The sequence below is a fragment of the Hermetia illucens genome, chromosome 2 (genome assembly GCF_905115235.1).
Source record: "Hermetia illucens chromosome 2, iHerIll2.2.curated.20191125, whole genome shotgun sequence".
NCBI classification, from domain to species: domain Eukaryota; kingdom Metazoa; phylum Arthropoda; class Insecta; order Diptera; family Stratiomyidae; genus Hermetia; species Hermetia illucens.
In genome coordinates, this window is record NC_051850.1 from 73,927,608 (window position 1) to 73,947,380 (window position 19,773).

Sequence of the window (19,773 nt, forward strand, 5' to 3'; positions counted from 1 at the left end):
ACAAACAGAGATTTCTGATATAGGGCAAAAGGACGCTTTCAACGAGCAATTACACGCAGTTCAGCAGAGGGTTACTGAAAGTGATTGTGCTGGGTGATCTGAATGCCAAGGTGGAATCTGACAGCACTTTGCTCCCATATGTGATGGGGAAACACGGTCTTGGCGACTGTAACGAGAATGGCGGGAGGTTTGTGTATCTCTACAACTTCCACCGCTTAGTTTCAATTGACCGACACATAAGATCAATCAGATCGACCACTTTGCGATCACCAGTACATTTAGGAGTTACCTCCTGGATGTGCGCGAGAAGAGGGGTGCTAACACTGGCCTAGGAAGGCATTGCTGCACCTGCAATTACAGCAGATTTGCTGGTTTCCTTCGTATGTAAATCTAATGAATCCGAGAACTTTCCAAGAGAGTGGAGTGGTTAAAAAGAAGGCCCCCGTTTGGAATGGGACAATTGAATGAGAAACTAACAGCTATTATCAGAGCGACGTGTGATATCGCAAAATGTCACCTGCTGAGTCGAGGTAAAATCTCAGAGAAATTTGAGTTCCAAAGGGGAGTCCGCTAAAGTTGCCTCTTGCCATCGGTACTGTTTCTTCTGGTTAATGGTGACGCATTTCATGCTGCTTGTCCGGAGGAAGTGGAGAGTTTCAAAGTACGATAGCATCTTCCTTCAAACACCTCGACTACGCTAATGTTACCTATTCTCTCTCTCACCAGAACATGTAGCCTGGCCAAATGACCAAGGAGAGCCCGAGTGGAAATAAACACCAACAAAACGACGGTTCTCAGTTCGATGGGTCATCGCACTCTCCCTATCTGCATTAATTGGCAGAGCATCGAAAGGGTTAATAAATTTGTATACCTTGGAAACGTGGCTGCGCCGAAGGGGACACTGAACTGTATTTTGCCCGACGTTTTCGCTTTCCTGTATAAAATCAGGTCTCCCATCACCAATATCAAATTGAGACTGGTTTGAATTAGGAGGTTGTCTGTTAGCCGAAGGCTTAAAATGAAAGATTGCCTTGGAAGATATTTTTCCGTTTTATTGGCTAAAAGTATCTAATTTAAACAAATACGTATTTGGGGGACCAACTTGCCCCCTTCTTCAGCGTTTTATCTTCTGTTCTCCCATTTGAGTTTTTATAGCTGTTCTTGTAATTATAATATCTTAATTAGGTTTATATTCCTCTCCTAGTCCTTCCTTAAAGTTCTACCAAGGTAGAAAAAATGTTACCGATGTCCGTGTTTAACCTTTTTTCGGGGGGAATTCTTGAGATGTGGAGACTCTCGTAGGAATCTAGTCTCCTAATATCGTTCACCTCCTTCAAGATATTGGTGTTGTCCAACGACATATGGTGTCCCTGCTCTATTATATGTCTGGCAATCGCCTCTTGTGAAAAACTAAGAGCTTGCATAATTCTTAAGCCTATTTTAAAATATAGATGTCTTTCAGAGTTCCCGACCGGGGACGTTGTAGCTATCCAAATCTCATTTGAACAGCACTCGAGAGGCAGTTGTGGCATCGGGATACTTCCCAGGAGACGAAATCCGGGCTCCACCGGAACAAGCCGCCAAACAGGTGAAGTATTGTGAGAAGAGGGCGTTACCACTTCTCCTCGCCTGCGATGTCAAGCCCCATCACGAAGTCTGGAGAAGCAGCGACGCCAGTTGAAGAGGTGAATACCTTCTTGAATTTATTCTTAGCAATAAGTTATAAATATATAACTTAGGGAACACTCCAACATTTGTGACCAGGAGGTTTTAGACATAACTCCAGGAAATACTCTAATGAACGGGATGGCCATGAATTGGAGGGTGTTAGATGAGCCCCTCTATGTCTGATCACAGAATAATCAGATTCGACATTGAGGGTAACTCCGAAATAAAAAGAATAATAAGGAATCCCAGGAGAACGGATTGGGAATCCTATGCAACGCACTTGAGTAACAACATTGCCCACCTTCAAGGAGGCGGTGACATCAGGAGCGAACTGGAACTAGAAACAGTGGTAGAAAACCTCAACACAGTGTTCATTGGCGCTTATGAGGCCAGCTTTCCGGCTAAGACAGTTAAGTCATCAAGGGATGTACCATGGTAGAAGAGGAACGTTCTCAGAATGAGAACAGAGGCACGAAAACTCTTCAACCGGGGACTGGCAGAGGTACAAAAATTCACTGATTGCATATAGCAACGCGAACAGGGAAGCAAAACGTATTGTAGTAGAAAATATAGATGTGCATCTACTACTAGCGCCATGTTGTATAAAATATGTGAACTGAAGTTGTCTGTTCTTTACACCTTTATCTATGAAAATAAATTTGACAGTCTTTTCCTCGTCTTCACTGAGGCACGTTGTTTTAATTATAGGTTATGGGCTCAGACCGCTCCTGGCTCACAGAAAGTTCTCGCGACAGGATAATTATAATTCGTTGTAAAATACGCGATATAATTCGTGGCAGAATAGAACTAAGTGTGTTAGTTGAACAATTTTTTTTTGTTCTTGTGTTATCGCGTGGCATCTAAAATAATGGTGTTCAGTTCGAACTATCTCATCAGTGTACCGAAATTGAAGGGGCCGGAAAATCACAGTGATTGGTGTTTCGCAGCAGAAAATTTCCTTATATTAGAGGAAATGATTGGATGTATCAAACCTGAACACAATGTTACTCCAGTAGCTGCAGACGATGCAAAAACAAAAGCGAAGTTGATTCTAACAATTGACCCGAGTCTTTATGCACACGTAAAGAACGTCGCAACATCGAAAGAATTGTGGAATAAACTGAAGATGTTATTCGATGACTCGGGATTTACAAGAAAAATAAGTCTTCTGAGGAATTTAATATCTATTCGATTAGAAAATTGCACTTCGATGACGGCATATGTAACACAAATTGTTGAAGCTGGTCAGAAGTTACAAGGTACGAGATTTGGCATAAACGACGAGTGGATTGGTTCGATCATGTTGGCTGGATTATCTGAAAAGTATATGCCGATGATAATGGGAATCGAGCATTCCGGCGTTGTAATCACGACCGACACCATTAAAGGGAAATTAATGGATATGAAACCGGAAGACAGTGATGCCGACGGTGCGTTTTGCTTGTTTCCGTAAGAAGCATTCATTCATCAATAAGTCAAAGAGTGTACAGTCTATGGCCAAGAACGATGGCGGAAATGCACAAGTGTCAACATCTATCAAAGGAAAAAACGTCAAATGTTATAATTGGCCACTACCGCAATCAGTGTACTTTTAAATGCAACAAGGATCCAGAAAATAAATCGTTAAAAACGAGTAATGCATTTAGTGCCGTGTTTTTTAACAGAATATTTGACAGGAATGATTGGTATGCCGACTCCGGCGCTAGTTCGCATTTGACAAGCAATAAAGATTGGATGATTGACGCATATTATTCTGGGTTTACGAAGGAAATCGTGGTGGCTAACCAGAATAAAATCCCAGTGGTATGTTGTGGAAACATAAACCTAAAAACGTCAACTGAAGGCTGTGACTATACCATAACTGTGGAAAACGTTTTATGTGTGCCCAAGTCGTCTACTAACCTATTGTCAGTAAGCCAGTTGACAAGATATTTAATAAACAGGACACTCTAGTAGCCACTGCATCACTTGTAAATGGAGTCTATAAACTGAATATTTCTACTTGTTTGGTGGCAGCAGTAGCAGAGTCTCCAGAGGTTTGGCATCGTAGATTGGGGCACGTCAACAGTTATAACATGAATAAAATGCAGGATGCTGTGGAGGGGGTCAAATTAACTGAGAAGACAGACATTAACAAGTCTAATTGTTTAGTGTGCTGTGAAGGAAAGCAAAGTCGCCCTTCAATAACAAAGGGAACAGAAATACTAAGCTATTAGAAATAGTACACAGTGATATATGTGGCCCAATGGAGAATCTATTCTTAGGAGAATCAAAGTACTTTCTCATCTTTGTTGATGATCAAAGCCGCATAACATGTTTATTTTTTTAAAAACAAAAATGAGGCTTTACAATATTTTAAAGAATATAAAGCAAGAGTTGAAAACTTGACGTCAAATAAAATACAAGTGAAGTGATAATGGCAGAGAGTTCTGTAATAGAGATTTTGATGTTTATTTGAAGCAAATGGGTATAATTCATCAAAAATCAAATCCTTACACCCCTAAACAAAACGGGCTCTATGAAGCCATTAACACAGCTGTCTATTTACAAAATAGAATTGTAAAAAGTGGATTGAACGACTGTACATCGTATGAGTTATGAACTGGAAGGAAACCTAAAGTAAGTCATTTAAGGATATTTGGTAGTAATGTAATGAGACATATACCCAAAGAAAGAAGACATAAGTGGGATAAGAAGTCAGAACAATGCATACTGGTTGGTTACTCTGAGGATGTTAATGGGTACAGGTTATACAATCTTTCAGCAAAGCCCATTTTAACCAGTCGAGATGTTATCTTCATAAATGAAAAAACATCTCATCAGGAAAACATGATTCAAATAAAAGTGATAGAAGACAAACCAACAGAGAATGGTTCACATACATCTTCAGTGGGAGAGGTCTCAGATCATGATTCATTTCCACGAATGATGGATGGATGAAACCTATGTACCAGATGAGACTATAACATCTGATGAAGAGCACCAATCAGACGCCATATTAAAAACATTACCACGATGGACAGAGACAAAAGCCAGACAGATATGGATTCATGTGCACAGAAGAGTGTAATGAATATTTTCGCATTGAACTGACTTTAGAAGAAGCACTTCAAGGGCCCGAGAAGGAGCAGTGGGAACAGGCAGTCAAAGAAGAGTTAAAAAGCTTTGAAGACAACAACACGTGGGAAGTTGTTGATGTTCCTGCAAGTGTCAATATAGTTAAGTGCAAGTGGGTCCTAAAAAAGAAGTGTGATAGTGAAAATAATGTTAGTTATCGAGCCAGACTTGTGGCTAAAGGTTGTAATCAAAAATATAGTGTAGACTATAATGAAACATTTTCTCCGGTGGGCATACAACACTTAGGTTATTGTTTGCTTTGTCAGTACAATTGAACCTAGAAGTAACTAATCTTGATGTTAAAGCTGCTTTTTTAAAATGGAGATCTGTGTGCGACAATATATATGCAAAAGCCTTTAGGTTATGACGGTATAATTAATAAAGTTTTAAAATTGAAAAATGCCATATATGGAATGTTGCATGTTAGCTGACGGTTATATTAAATCTAAAACTTAGCCATGTTTATACATGAAATATGCCAGCAGCAGTAAAACCATAGTGACATTATATGTCGACGATTTCTTTGTATTTTCAAATGACAGAATATGAATATGCTAAATAAGCATTTCATGTTGAAAGACTTAGGAATTGTAAAGGAATGTCTTGGCATGTCAATTGATTTCATAAATGAAATTGTACTGTAGCTTTGAGTCAAGAAAAATGTATTGATAAACTGTTATCTAAGTTCAGTATGATTGATTGCAACTCTGTAAATACTTCAATGGAAATCAATCTAAAATATAAGAAGGAAATTGATTGTAGTAATAAAAATCCCTATCAGCAGCTTATCGGGAGCTTGATGTATCTAGTTGTACTTACACGATATAGCTTATGCAGTGTCATATTTAAGTCAATTTAGTAATTGTAATACTGAACAACAGTGGGTTTATGCTAAAAGAATCTTAAGATATTTGAAAGGGACAAAGGATTTAGGTTTGAAATATAGTAAAGACAAATACATAAACATTGAAGGTTATGTTGATGCAGACTGGTGCAATGATATTAATGATAGGAAATCATATTCAGGATATTGTTTATACTCTATCTGGGTCAGTTATATCTTGTAGTTGTAGTAAACAAAAATGTATTACACTTTCTAGTACAGAATCTGAATATGTATTAATATCAGAAGCCTGCAAAGAGGCAGTTTAGTTGAGAAATTTACAATTTGAAGTGACTAATAGAATGTATCAAATCACTTTGTATAATGATAATATGAGTGCACAGAAATTATTGTTGAACCCTGTATTCCATAATAAAATGAAGCATATTGATGTCAAGTACCACTCTTGTAGAGAATTAATTAATGAAAACATTGTAAGTGTTAATCTGTGTACATCAAAATGCATGAGATTTGTTTACCAAAAGTTTACCAGGTGTTAAACATTATAAGTATTTGAACGCTTTAGGAATTGTTAAATTGTAATTAGCTTTTTTTTCATAGTTTTCTCCTTATATATATTTTGAGTGGTAGTATTGTAGTAGCAAAATATAGATGTGTATCTACTACTAGCGCTTGTATAAAATATGTGGACTGAAGTTGTCTGTGTTCTTTACACCTTTGCCTATGAAAATAAATTTGGCAGTCTTTTCTTCGTCCTCACTGAGACACGTTGTTTTAATTACAAAACGGAACAGCTTCAGGGAATTCTGTGAAGGGATCGAACAGATCACAGAAGCAATCAGGCTTTACAAGGCTGTAGCCAAAGACGGGGAAATATACTGTGTCTGTTTGAAAAAAGAAAATGCGACATTTACCGAGAATAAGGACAGGATACTGCTCCGCAGAACTCATTTCCCGGGGTCCTACCCCGCGGTGGCAGGCGACAACATTCTGCCTGACACCCCAACAACGAATAAAAGGGAAAGAAAGGAGAACTGGAAACTAGCAAAATGGTCAACTGAAACTGCTCTATATCAGCTGGCGGATATATTGCGGGATGCCATAGAAAAAAAAAGAAATAGCTCTGTGTGCATTTTTGGATATCGAAGGAGCATTTGATAACACATCGCACACAGAGATACAAGATGCCCTGAGCCGCAAGGGAGTGGGAAACACCCTGGCATTCTGGATGGGCAAAATTCTTGAAAGCAGGCAAATAGGTACCAACAGGTACAAGTTCTATTGTCATGAACAATACTCAAGGTTGTCCGCCGGGCGGGGTACGATCACCGCTTATGTGGAGTATGGTAGTGTACGAACTCCTGGACGTGCTAACAAATACTGGAATATAAGTCCAAGGTTACGCGGACGACATTGTTCTTATCTGAAGGGCAAATATGAAGATACCCTATGTGATAGAATCCAAACTGGACTAAGGGTTACTAGTGCCTGTTGCAGGAAGGTGGGACTGCGGATCGCTTCAGCCAAAACCACCATAGTACCATTCACTAGGAGACGTAAGCTTGATCACCTGAGAGCCATAAGGTTACATGACATGGAGGTGAAACGAGAAACAGAGGTCAAATATTTGGGAATTACGCTAGACCAAAATTTACTTTGGAAAACACATGTCATGTCGGAAAGCCACGAGGGCTCTGATGACTTGTAGGTCCATAGCAGGAAAAAAATGCGGTTGCAGCCCGAAGATATTACTTTGGATATAAACTGCAATAGTAAGGTCAATTATTACCTATAGAGCGGTAATCTGGGCAGAAAGAACCGAACTCAGCACACAAACCAGAGAATTACACAAGCTCCAAAGACTGGCCTGCGTGTGTATCAGTGGGGTAATGAGGACATGCCGAACGGCATCATTGCCTTCTGGGTTTATCCTCTCTCCATCTGCACATACAGATGCAGACAAGGAGGGCAATATTCAGTATTACTGAAAAGGGGAGTTGCCTAAACCAAAGGAAGATTGATATTCTTTCTAGGAGGTATCCCGAATTAATGATACTAACGGATAGCATGGCAACGAGCTTTCACTTTAATAAGAAACTTGGAACACGTTGGAGTAACAAGGCAAATTGGGAGAGCGTGGCTGGGAGAACGTCATTATCTTGAAGGGGGTGAACGACGTTAAGAGACTAGATTGTAGACTTCTAGATCTATTCTCCACATCTCAAAAATTGCCCTCAAAAAAGCTTAAACATGGACATGGGCAACAATTTTCCCATCTTGGAAACTTTTAGGAAGGACTAGGGGAAGAATAGAAACCTAATTAGGATATTATAATCACAAGCACAGCTATAAAAACCCAAATGGGGGAACACTTTTCAGAGGATAAAACACTTAAAAAGGGAACAGTTGGTCCTCTTAATAAGCATTTGTTTAAATTAGATACTTTTATCCAATAAAGCGGAAAAATATCTTCCAAGGCAATCTTTCATTTTAAGTTGAGACTGTCCTGTGCTGGTGTTATTTCTGTGTTGCTATATTGGAGTAGCACACGCGACGTATTATCGGAGTTCGCTGGCCTGACGTTATTACAAACGCAGCTTTGGAACCTGTACGCCATGTGATCGGAAGGGGAAGTGACAGGTAGATCACAGATTAAGAAAGGGAGACAATTGTATTGGGGGCTACGGCATGCAGTGGTCCATAATAAATCGCTATGTATATTTTAATAAATGGTAGTCAAAAGGAAATTGTTTGTTATCCTTAATTTTCTTGCGAATTGGACAACACAACAAGTTGAAAAAATATTTGCTCATTCGGTAATAGGAAGAATGAAGTTATTAATAAAGTGATCTAACCCAATCGATTCATACGGAGACTTACGCGATTTTACGAGTGTACAACTTCATTTGTGGCGCACATGCACTCATCAAAGTATATTTAACGGAGTTTGTTTTCGATATCTATTGGATAAAAATAATGTGAAAGATATTTATTATAAATGATAATACTATTCCTCTTATATCTGGGTAATTCTTTGCAGCCCAAAGAGTTGAATAAGCCCCAATGCTCCAACCAAACAGTATGATATTTTCGAGTGGAAACCCTAAATAATTCAAAGCAAACTGCATAACGGAATCGATCGCATTCTCATCTTGGGCTGGAAAAGGTAACCCCTAAAAATATTTCAATGATAATTCCCGAAATCATACACAACTTCATTTTTATTACAGTGCTCCCAGCAAACCCAGGATGATTCCAACCAACAACAGAATATTTCTTGGAAAGAGGCGTTGACATTATTCCAATTTCATAAAAGCCTGCATTGCCTGTAAGCAAAGAAAAACAATCCAATGAAAGTTTCTGAACATATATAAACTCAAAATGAATTCAAAATAAATCTAGAATACATTCCAGTAAATAGTAATAATAACATTGATAGTAAAAAAAAATTTATATTTTCTTCAATATACTTTGTAGATTCACTAATAAAAGGAGCATCTGGCCGTCGAAATGTCAAGATGCCCTGAATAAAAAAATCGACTTTGCAATTGGATTTAAGAGGCAATGTTTTACTGTTAAAATTGGGCAAATAAAGATATAAAGCAGAAAATATAAACTTTAGCAAAATATACTCAATGTTTCCAGTAAACTGCACCTTCATTTATGGATTGGAACAAATAGAGAAAAAATCATCCCAATTTAATTTGAAAATGTGATGTGATGATTACATAAAAAAACACTTAAAGCTCAATATCCGCGTGATCAGCGAGGAATGAATAACAGCCAAGAACATACCCTCTGAGCAGATTACTAGTATTTTTCCATTATCGTTTTTATTGCGATTGTCAATAAATACAGCGTCAATTTCGTTCAAGTCACATGTTTTCAGTTTGTATCTTACTGCCTTTTCTTGTTCAATCAGTTTACATCTTCCTTGGATCAAGACAGGTTCTAGAAAAAATAAACGCAGAAGCACTTATTTAGATAACAAATTGATCACAATTAAATACTTTAAAAGTCCGAAGCTCTTCAATCTAATAAAAAAAAATATCGGGCAGGAGTGTTGCGAATGTTACTGAAGACGAGGTTCGACGAGCCATAAACAGCTGAAAGAACTAGTACAAAAGGTTCATCAGCATAGATGGTCGGTTGGCGCGTATCATAAACCAGGTCATAAATCGGCCGGAGGAATTTTCACGCTTCCTAACTGTGGGGATTACCTACGGTATCCACACAAAACCTATTACTTGGTTATCAACCCTGTATAAATGCATAATGTCCGTTATTAGTGAAAGGGTCAATGCGTACTTCAAGACCAATAACATTCTGTCCGAGGATCAGAAGGGCTGCGAATTTGGACAAAGAGGTTGGGGATATCGAGTCGGTAGTAGTTTTAGGACAGGCAACTAGAGGCCAAAGAAATTTCTTTAGTTGCTATATCGATTACGTCAAGGCGCTCCGCATATCTAGTTAATCGATGCCCTATATCTGTATTATGTTGCTCTCAAACTAATAAATTTTTGGTCCAATTATGGAAGAATGGCATACAATTGTGTCAGTGCATTCATCTGATGATACTAACACCTCAGAGTCCATCTTAATATGAAGAGACGGGGGGATCCGTCGAGTCTTCTTTGTTTCTGAATGGTGCTGAACTGAATGATGCTAGAGGGCAAGGTTTCACAACAAAATATAGCTTACATGCTAAGTGCGAACGGACACAGTAGACATGTTTTGCCGTGGCATTCGGATAGAAATGGATTAGACAAGTGTCAAATCCAAGTCATTCGCAAGTCATCACAAGCCGAGGTAGGATCGTCCGAGTCTGAATGCTTGGCACCTGGGGAGGTTGCGATAACTCGGAAAATGTTTGAACCAACCAGTTTTGATAGTATAGTTATGAAGAGTCTGAACAAATTTACAGAAATGATGAAGCGCTTGCAGTAAAAATAGGCCTTGCCTCCTCTCTTCTTAAATAAATTTATTTCGCGCCAACAGCATGGCAAATCCTAAAGATATTTTTTTAAATGATAAGCATAAGAAAAATTGACTTCCTCCATTTTTTTCTCAAAATATAGTGAGATATTGCAAGAAAGTTACTAAAAACATTTACTCAAAAATATACAAAGCTTCTCTTCTTACTTTAGACAATTATTTGGCTAAATTTATGTAGTTTACTTAAGGGCCTGTAGATTTAATAATATATATTTGATCTGCGAATTGGGCAGAATGTTTTGAGACTTGAAAATTTGTGATTTGTTGATGCAAGTTTTGCAGTTCTTCGTAAAATGACCCCCCAATGGCAATCGAGGCAGCCTTTTCTTCTCGGATATAAATGTAGATAGGTTGAAATCGGCTACTAGCAACGATTTGTCCTGATCGTGGCTGATGAAAGATTGATTATTTACGTTGCTGGTTATACCATCTTCCCAACTCAAATTTCCACTGCCTTCGATCGGAATGGTGTTGTTTCCTACTGTAATGGTTCTCGGTGAACTTAGTACAAATATCCAGCAGTTAAAATTTATCGTGATCCAAACGTCGGGAACATTCATGTTGTGTGATATACAGTTGTTCGTAACAGTGTCATTAAGGATTGTAGCCTCACACATATTATGTTTATCCTCAAATTTGCGGGGAGAGGCTCTAAATATCAAAGCTACGTTAAATACATGACACGTTTTGTCCGGAATTGCTTTGGTTTTATTGCAAGGTTCTAACAGACCTGTAGCAACAAATTTTGTAAGCGATTTTATCCAAAATAGACTGTTTTCATGAACTACAGGAACCAAAATTGATTTAAATATTGAAAATTGTTCCTTAAATGTGAAAGGGATTTTGAAATAAAAATTAAACCGTGTTCTTTATGGTTCGAATCGATGGAAAAAATAAAATTTCTTCCATGACATCAAATTTAGGAATGGCAAAGTCATAACATCATTGTAGAAAAATATTCGTAACTATATCATTATTTAGATTTAAAGTTTCCGACATTGACACGCGAGTTGGTTTGTTAGGTTTTATAGCAAATATCAAATTTTGATTCTCTTCAATATTTTTCATGACTTGGTCTACATGGAAAATAATTTGTGAAATTTTTTCCATGACCTGAAGATAACCTATTGACTTTTCCATACAATCAAAGAATGTATTTGTGTTATTAACATTTGAGTTAGTATCACTACCTTGCTGCTCAATGATGTAATGTGAAGTATTAATTATGCCAATTCACTGAGCCAGCAGCTTTAATATATGTCTCTGTCTAGATTATAATTCCGTTACTTCGGATCTTAACACTGATGATGCGTGATAAAAGTACACAGTAGATCCAGTTGCAGCGGCTAAGATCGGTCCTGCTCCCACCGCAATTAAAGGTGCTATTCATTTTGATATTTTTCCCAATGTTATTGAACTGATGGCAATAGTTTCTTTCTTTAAACGTGGTCTTTAATAGCTCTGCATTCTAAAGTTTCATTTCTACAAATTGAGTTCATGGTTTCGATATTAGCTCTTACTGAGTTTATTTCTAATGCTTGTTCAGTTACATTTTGAACGACCATCATCCCAAAATGAAGATACTATAAATCCTTCTCTTTCCTTGTTGAAGTAGATGCCTGGTTAAAATTTAAATCGCGTGATCTGGACTCCTGATCCAGCCATTAATGCAAACAAACAAGATGAAGGTAAATAAGATTTGAATTATGACATTGTTATGTAGACATGGCGACCGTATGCATTTAATTGTTTGGGTGAGATCTTTCTGATTTTTACCAGAGCTTTGCTCTGCTATATCTAGCCGTAAGTCCCCTGTTAATGCCTTTCTGCTAGTTCTTGATGCTCTTCTCATCTTCGAAGCCTGGTTCATATCTTCCGTGGGATATTTGACTGGATGATCTTATTTTTCTGGCGGTCAAAGGGTAGTATAGGTCCCGGGGCGAAACGTGGATTGGTACCCACGATGGAGCATAAAACCTGGGAAATGCCTGCTGAACCAACACCAACAGCTCTACTACCAAACCCTATCTCCACCTCCACGTGGTGACCGCTGGGAGCTCTTTCTTGACGAAAAGCTGCAGACGGAGAAGGATGAAGGCGAGTCTCCCGCGCCTAAAAACGGGACAAATTGTACCAACTGGTCCTCCAGGTTGGGGGTTGGGTAGGGCTGACAACCCTACACGGAAAACAACCTGTTACGAAGCCACAACAGGAGCCTCGGATAGGACGGATGTTAAAACGACGGACCCGGCAACGACAAAGGAACAACGATTTGCGCATTTTCTCATGGAACGTGCGCTCCCTGTACAGAGATGAAGCTGATAAGCAGCTAGCCGATACCCTGTCCCAATATAGGGCTGATGTAACAGCGTTGCAAGAGATGCGATGGACAGGGACCGGTTTCCTGGAGAAGAGCCACTACACCATATATTATAGCGGCCATCCAGTAAACCATGTGCTCGGAGTAGGTTTCTTAGTCAGCCAAAAAATGAAACCTGCTGTTATCGGCTTTGAAAGTATAAGCGAACGGCTATGCACTCTGCGCTTGCGAGGCAAGTTTAGAAATATAAGCCTCATAAACGTTCACGCCCCTACAGAGGAGACTGCAGAGTCGGAGAAGGATACCTTCTACGAGGCAGTAGAAAGAGCCCTCGAAGCCTGTCCCAGATATGATATCAAAATCATACTTGGGGATTTTAACAGCCAAGTAGGGAAGGAGCCCGTATTCAGGCGATACGTTGGCTCCCATAGCTTACACGAAAAAACAAATGATAACGGACTGCGGACTATTCAATTAGCAGGGTCACACGAAATGGTTGTTGGAAGTACCTGGTTTGCGCGGAAAGCGGTCCACAAACATACGTGGGCCTCTCCAGACGGGACCACTTTCAACCAAATTGACCACGTGTTGATCGAACGCTGCCACCTCTCAGCCTTGATGAATGTCAGAACATATAGGGGGGCCAATATAGACTCGGATCACTATCTCGTTGGCATGGTGCTCCGAGCTCGAATAACAATACCACCTAGAATCCCCTCTGACAACCAGGTTAGAGTGAACACTGAAGCCATCCACAACACAACCCTCCGCGACACCTATAAGAGGGAAATGGATGCCGCAATAACCGCAGTCAATAGAGGACCTGGAGATGAAGCATTAACTAATGATCTTCACAACCACCTGAAGAACGTTATCATGGATACGGCCACAAATATACTTGGCCCCAGCCGCAAAAGGAGTCGGAACGGCTGGTTTGACGATGAATGTAAGCTAGCAACGGAACGGAAGAATGCCGCATACCGAGTAATGTTGCATTCTCAAAGAACGCGGGCACGCGCAGAGACTTATCACGAACTCCGTCGAGCGGAGAAGCGACTTCACAGACGGAAAAAGGAAGCCTGGGAGAACCAACAAGTCTGTGAACTAGAAAAGTACAGGGAGCAACCACACCAGGCGCGGAAGTTTTACCAACAAGTCAGCAGGATGAAGCCTTATACACCTCGATGCTCATCCTGCCGAGACAAAGAGGGAAATCTGATTTCCGACAGAATGGGCATATTAGAGCGATGGGTTGAGTACTTTGATGAGCTACTGAACAACCAGAACATCGGCGAGTTGGAGGTCCCGCCAACTGAAGACGATGGACAAATACTGCCACCACCAAGTTTAGGAGAAACAGTCCGTGCAATTCATCGGCTAAAAAATCATAAGTCACCAGGAGCCGATGGAATTACAGCCGAATTGGTTAAATATGGAGGCGACCAGTTACACCAAGTGGTTCATCAACTTGTGCTCCAGGTATGGGACAGCGAATCAATGCCTGACGATTGGCAGCGAGGCATAATCTGTCTCATACATAAAAAGGGAGATATCACACAGTGCAGCAATTATAGAGGTATCACGTTGCTGAGTACCATCTATAAGATATTCTCCACTATCTTGCTAGGCCGGATAGCCCCATACGCCCAGAACATCATTGGCCCATACCAAAGAGGCTTCACTCCAGGCAAATCAGCAACAGATCAGATTTTCTCTCTGCGGCAGGCGATGGAAAAACTGTTGGAATATGGACAACAGTTGCACCATCTGTTCATCGACTTTAAAGCCGCCTATGATAGCATAGCCAGGTAAAACTGTACACGGCCATGGGAGAATTCGGTATCCCGACGAAATTAATAAGACTGACTAGGCTGACCCTGACCAATGTGCGAGGCCAGATAAAAGCAGCAGGATCACTCTCAAGACCATTCGGCATCAACAACGGTCTACGACAAGGGGCTGCGCTATCATGCGTCCTCTTTAACCTGGCCCTCGAGAAGGTGATCCGTGATCCTGAGGTAAATGCAAGAGATACGATCCTCTTCAAGTCCACCCAACTACTGGCCTATGTTGACGATATCGACATCATGGGAAGAACCACCCGAAACGTACAAACTGCCTTCATCCAGATCGAGCAGGCGGCGCGAGATCTTGGGCTGCATATCAATGAAGGCAAGACAAAATATATGGTGGCAACGTCAGCACCGAAGACGAATCAACCAACAACATCAAACCGCACTGGTAAAACACAAACACGAAGAAGAATAAGGATAGGAGAATACAACTTTGAGACCGTTGACAATTTCTCCTATCTAGGGTCCAAAATCACAACCGATAACAACTACGATGATGAAATCCGCGCACGGTTGTTGTCAGCCAACAGAGCCTACTTCAGCTTACAAAGACTGTTCCGCTCGAAACGTCTCACCATAGGGTCAAAGCTCTTACTGTACAAGACTATGATCTTGCCAGTCCTCATGTATTCCTCGGAAACTTGGGTTCTTAGCAAGAAAAATTGCGAACTCTTGGCCGCGTTCGAGAGAAGAATCCTCCGAAGAATTTTTGGCCCCCTACATGAGGATGGACGATTCCGTAGCCTACACAATGACGAAATCTATGAGCGATACCATGACCGTCCGGTTGTGGATAAAATCCGGCTCAATAGGTTACGGTGGGCGGGTCACTTAATCCGTATGGATGAAGATGATCCCACCCGGAAAGTCTATAAGGGCAATATCTATGGTAGGAAAAGAAGACGAGGCAGACCCTGCCTAAGATGGAGCGATGGCGTGGGCCAGGACGCCAGACAGCTTTTAGGGATATCGAATTGGTGGACCTCGGCGCAAAACCGGGATGTCTGGAGTTCCTTATTAAGGCAGGCCTAGACCGGATACCGGTTGTTGCGCCGTTGATGATGATGATGATGAGCTTATTTTTCTAAAAGATGCTGTCCTGGCAGCAAAGATATTTTGGCGATTGGCCTCTTAAATATCTCCGATTGTATTTTCAATGTCACCACTCGAATAAGGCCATCACCCCGTGGATGAGTCTCTACAATTCTTCCTAGTGACCAGTGATTAATTTTCTGATTCTCATCCTCTATGAGAACAATCTGTCCCTTCCTGACGTTCTCGTTTACCCTTGCCATTTTAGCCGTTGATGCAATCTATGTAGATATTCTGTCTTATACCGCTGGCATATTTCTTGTTGCTTCTTTTCACATAGCTGTCATCTTTTTAGTAGGTGTATCTGTGAAATCTTCTTTTTCCATTGAAATATACATTTTTCCCGTCAGAAAATGATTCGGATTTAGTACTTTCAAACTGTTCATCATCTGATAAAAGATATAACGGTCTGGAGTTCAAAAAGTTTTCTATTTGAGCTAATAATAATAATCGTTGGCGTAATAATCCATACTGGATCAGGACCTTAAAGCGTGTTAGAGCACTTCATTCAAGACCGTAACGGTGTACCGTATTACAGTACACTATAGGAGGCAATGTGGTCAGCATTGCACTCGCCCGAGATTATTACCCTGATTGTACTCAGGTACAGGTACATGTACTCCTTCACAGCTGAGTCGACTGATATCCGACATCCAGTCACGATAACAAATCCCTCTGCCACCAGTGAGATTTGAACCACGACCTTCCGCTACGACAGCCCAGCGCTCTAACCACTTGAGCCATCCGGACACAGCTGAGCTGAGCTAATACGGTACTCATTTCTTCCCATTTCAGCTTCTGATTCCCTATTACTTTTACCAGATGTGTTTTTACACTTTTGACCCCCGCCTTCCATAGTGCTCCGAAATGAGGGACCGATGGAGGTATGAACTTCCACTCTAAGCCTTGGTTTATCAACGCACTGCTTTTTTTCCATTAATTTGCGGAAAGCACCCACAAAATTGGAGCCATTGTCACTATAAAGTAACGATATAGCTACATATTTCGCGATAAATCTTTTTAATGCCGCAATAAACGACTCCGAAGTAAGAGATCTCACTAGTTCTATATGAATCCTTTTGACCGATAAGCAAATGAAGATTGCTATGTAAGCTTTAAATGTTCGAATTCCTCGACCATTTCTCCATTTAAGCAAAATTGGTCTCGCAAAATCTACCGTGTTTATAAAGTGTCTTGTGTACTTTGCCCGAGATTCTGGTAATGTACCCATTAGCTGTTGCGGACTATTAACTTTATATCTCCGACAAATAACGCATTGATTGATGATTGCTTTTAAAGTACGTGAATCCCCTATGATCCAGTACTATTTCTTGATATTATTTATATATTGTGAGAGTAAAGAAACGGATTGAGGTTGGCTATTTTACTTTTCTTCTTGATCGATTTTGCTTCCTCCAACCAAATTATTTCTTCGTTCAAAATGCTCCTTTGGAGATTTTTGATGACTGTAATTTCTTCTTCTTTTAGCTCTCCTACTTTTCGAACTAGTAATTGAATATTTTTAAGGTTTTGCGTGAAACAAAATTCGATGTCTGTCTGTCACACCCGATTTATTCGGAAACGACCGATTGTCACGAAAATTTGTGAGAGGGTGTGGTCTGATGTTCCCTTTAGATATAGCAAGTGGCGACATTTTGTGTTAAGTTCAAGGGGGGCTCCCCATACATGTGAATTTTTTTTTCACAGAATGTAGTCACGTATCCCACGTGAAAATGCAAATGCAAGGGCTCAATTAGTACTTTTCGAAACTGGCCCCCATTTGATATCGACTGAAAGGTAGAGGAGCGAGAACTCAAAATATGAGCGCCAAAAAGTGTAACAGGTCTCGTTCTCAGAATCTATCCATCCGAAAAATCTGAAAAAAATCACAGTGGTGTATCTAAATGAAATCTAAGCTCCAAAATAAATTCCGTTCCGATATCTGCCCAAATAAAATTAATAATAGTATATTAGCATATTTTAGAAATTTAACCGAAACCCCCCCTAAGTTCATGCTAGAACTACAAAATTTTGCATTTGTATAAAGGACATAAGGCACAATTTAGTCAAGTTTCAAGAAAGTCCAACCATTATTAACAAAGTTAATTTCGTGCATTCTACAACGTATATGTCGTCATCATCCCATATCAATTCGTCAATATCACACAAAGTGAGCTCGCCCCAATGGTAGGTCACAAAGAAACATATTATTTTAAGTGTTTGGGTCATTTTTATATCAATATTAATTACTTCAGCCAAGCATATCTGCGTATATATACATGGAAATGAATTTCGCGGGTATTTAATCCAGATAGATATATTAGTACATTAAGCCAACGGTATTCAATACACGTACTATATAGGTACATATGTATACTTTTGTGCATGAAGTCTTCTTTTTCTTCAGACTTCGTCGTGATCGGTTTCGAAATTTGGTTATATCGAATGCCTGATCTGGGTGCAATCTCAAGGCTTTTAAATTCCCATCCAGCGTATGAAGCCACCATTGTTTCGACCTGCCTTTTGGTCGTTTTACCATCGATTTCGATGTTCAGACCAATCTTGACAAGTGAATTCTCGTTAGCACGAATTACGTGACCATACCATTGAAGACGCCTCTCTCGTAATTTTTCCACGATCGGTGCAACCCCATAACGATCGCGAATATCTTCTTTTAGGATGTGATCAAAATGTGTCACGCCACCAACGTAACATCTTCGTCTCCATTACCGCAAGACGCCGTTCATTGTCTTTTATAGTCGGCCAAAACTCAGCACCATAGAGAGCGACAGGACGGACGACATTGCGGTAAATCTTAGATTTGAGATGTTCGTTGATACGTCGATCATCATCAGTTGTGGAACGCCACTTCATCCAGGTTGGGTTAATGCGTGAAACAACTTCATAATGCAGTTCTCCATTGCATAGCCGTAACCCCAGGTATTTAAATCGCTCAGTTCTAGGCAGATCACTGCCGCTGACAATAATAGTCCAAAATTCAGTTTTGTTTAGATTTAATCTGACCGGATTGCATGAGGCGACCATTCCATTTTTGGACAAGTTGCTCGAAATCATTTTTGATATTGGATGCTAGGAAAACATCATCTGCATAAAGCAATATATAGGGCGGTTTACGTTATATGTCCCGTGCTTCTTTTCGGATCGTGATAGAGCAAATGAAACCAATGGACGAGTTCTTCTGGCACAAAGTGTTGTCGTAAAGTATATCAGATGAGTTCGTGTGGCACACGGTCAAACGCTTTCTCTAGATCTAGAAGTGCAATGTAAAGAGGGCGATGCTTCTCACGGTGTTTCTCCATGAGTAACCGCGCAGCGTGTATTGCGTCAGTAGTTCCGCAGTTTTTGACAAATCCGGCTTCATTCACGGTTATTTCAATGATTGCGGGAATACGGTTGTCACGAATGCCTTCAAAAATCTTGATGGTATGGGAAAGTAACCGGATCGGACGGTAATTTGAACATTCTGCTGGACTACTTTTCTTTTTCCATATTGGAACAGTGGTACTTTCTTGCCAGTCAGTGGTCTTCTTCCTTCCTGAATAACCCGATTAAAGAATTCACTGAACCGCACTGTTGGGTCCCAGCTGTTCGCTTTCCAGACCTCAGATGCGATGTCGTCAGGTACTGTGGCTTTTACTGCCTCCTCGATTTCAGTTGCGCTGGCAGTTAAGCGCTTGAGTGTTCAACGTAGGTACCTGTCGTGGAGACTTAATCCTACGGTCCTCTTCAGACACGGATTGATTTTGTGACCACAATCAGAGCCCGGCTGTGACAAGCAACAACGGTACCAGTCTATACCAAGTGCATGGCTTAGCATTCATACTGGTGGATGCAAAACCTACCTAAATCTCTACCGAACTAAG

The 19,773-nt window shown here is 40.3% G+C and overlaps 1 protein-coding gene across 1 annotated transcript in view; it reads right to left on the reverse strand.

Moving 5' to 3' along the window:
• The window catches only part of LOC119650101 (phosphatidylserine lipase ABHD16A), a 123,693-nt gene that overhangs the window by 29,186 nt on the left and 74,734 nt on the right, over nt 1-19,773 (reverse strand). Inside the window, exons 5-7 of the mRNA XM_038052621.1 lie at nt 9,425-9,580; nt 8,858-8,955; nt 8,638-8,802 (exon numbers count right to left, since the gene is read on the reverse strand). Coding sequence (XP_037908549.1) covers nt 8,638-8,802; nt 8,858-8,955; nt 9,425-9,580 — 419 coding nt within the window. The remainder of the gene's footprint in view (nt 1-8,637; nt 8,803-8,857; nt 8,956-9,424; nt 9,581-19,773) is intronic.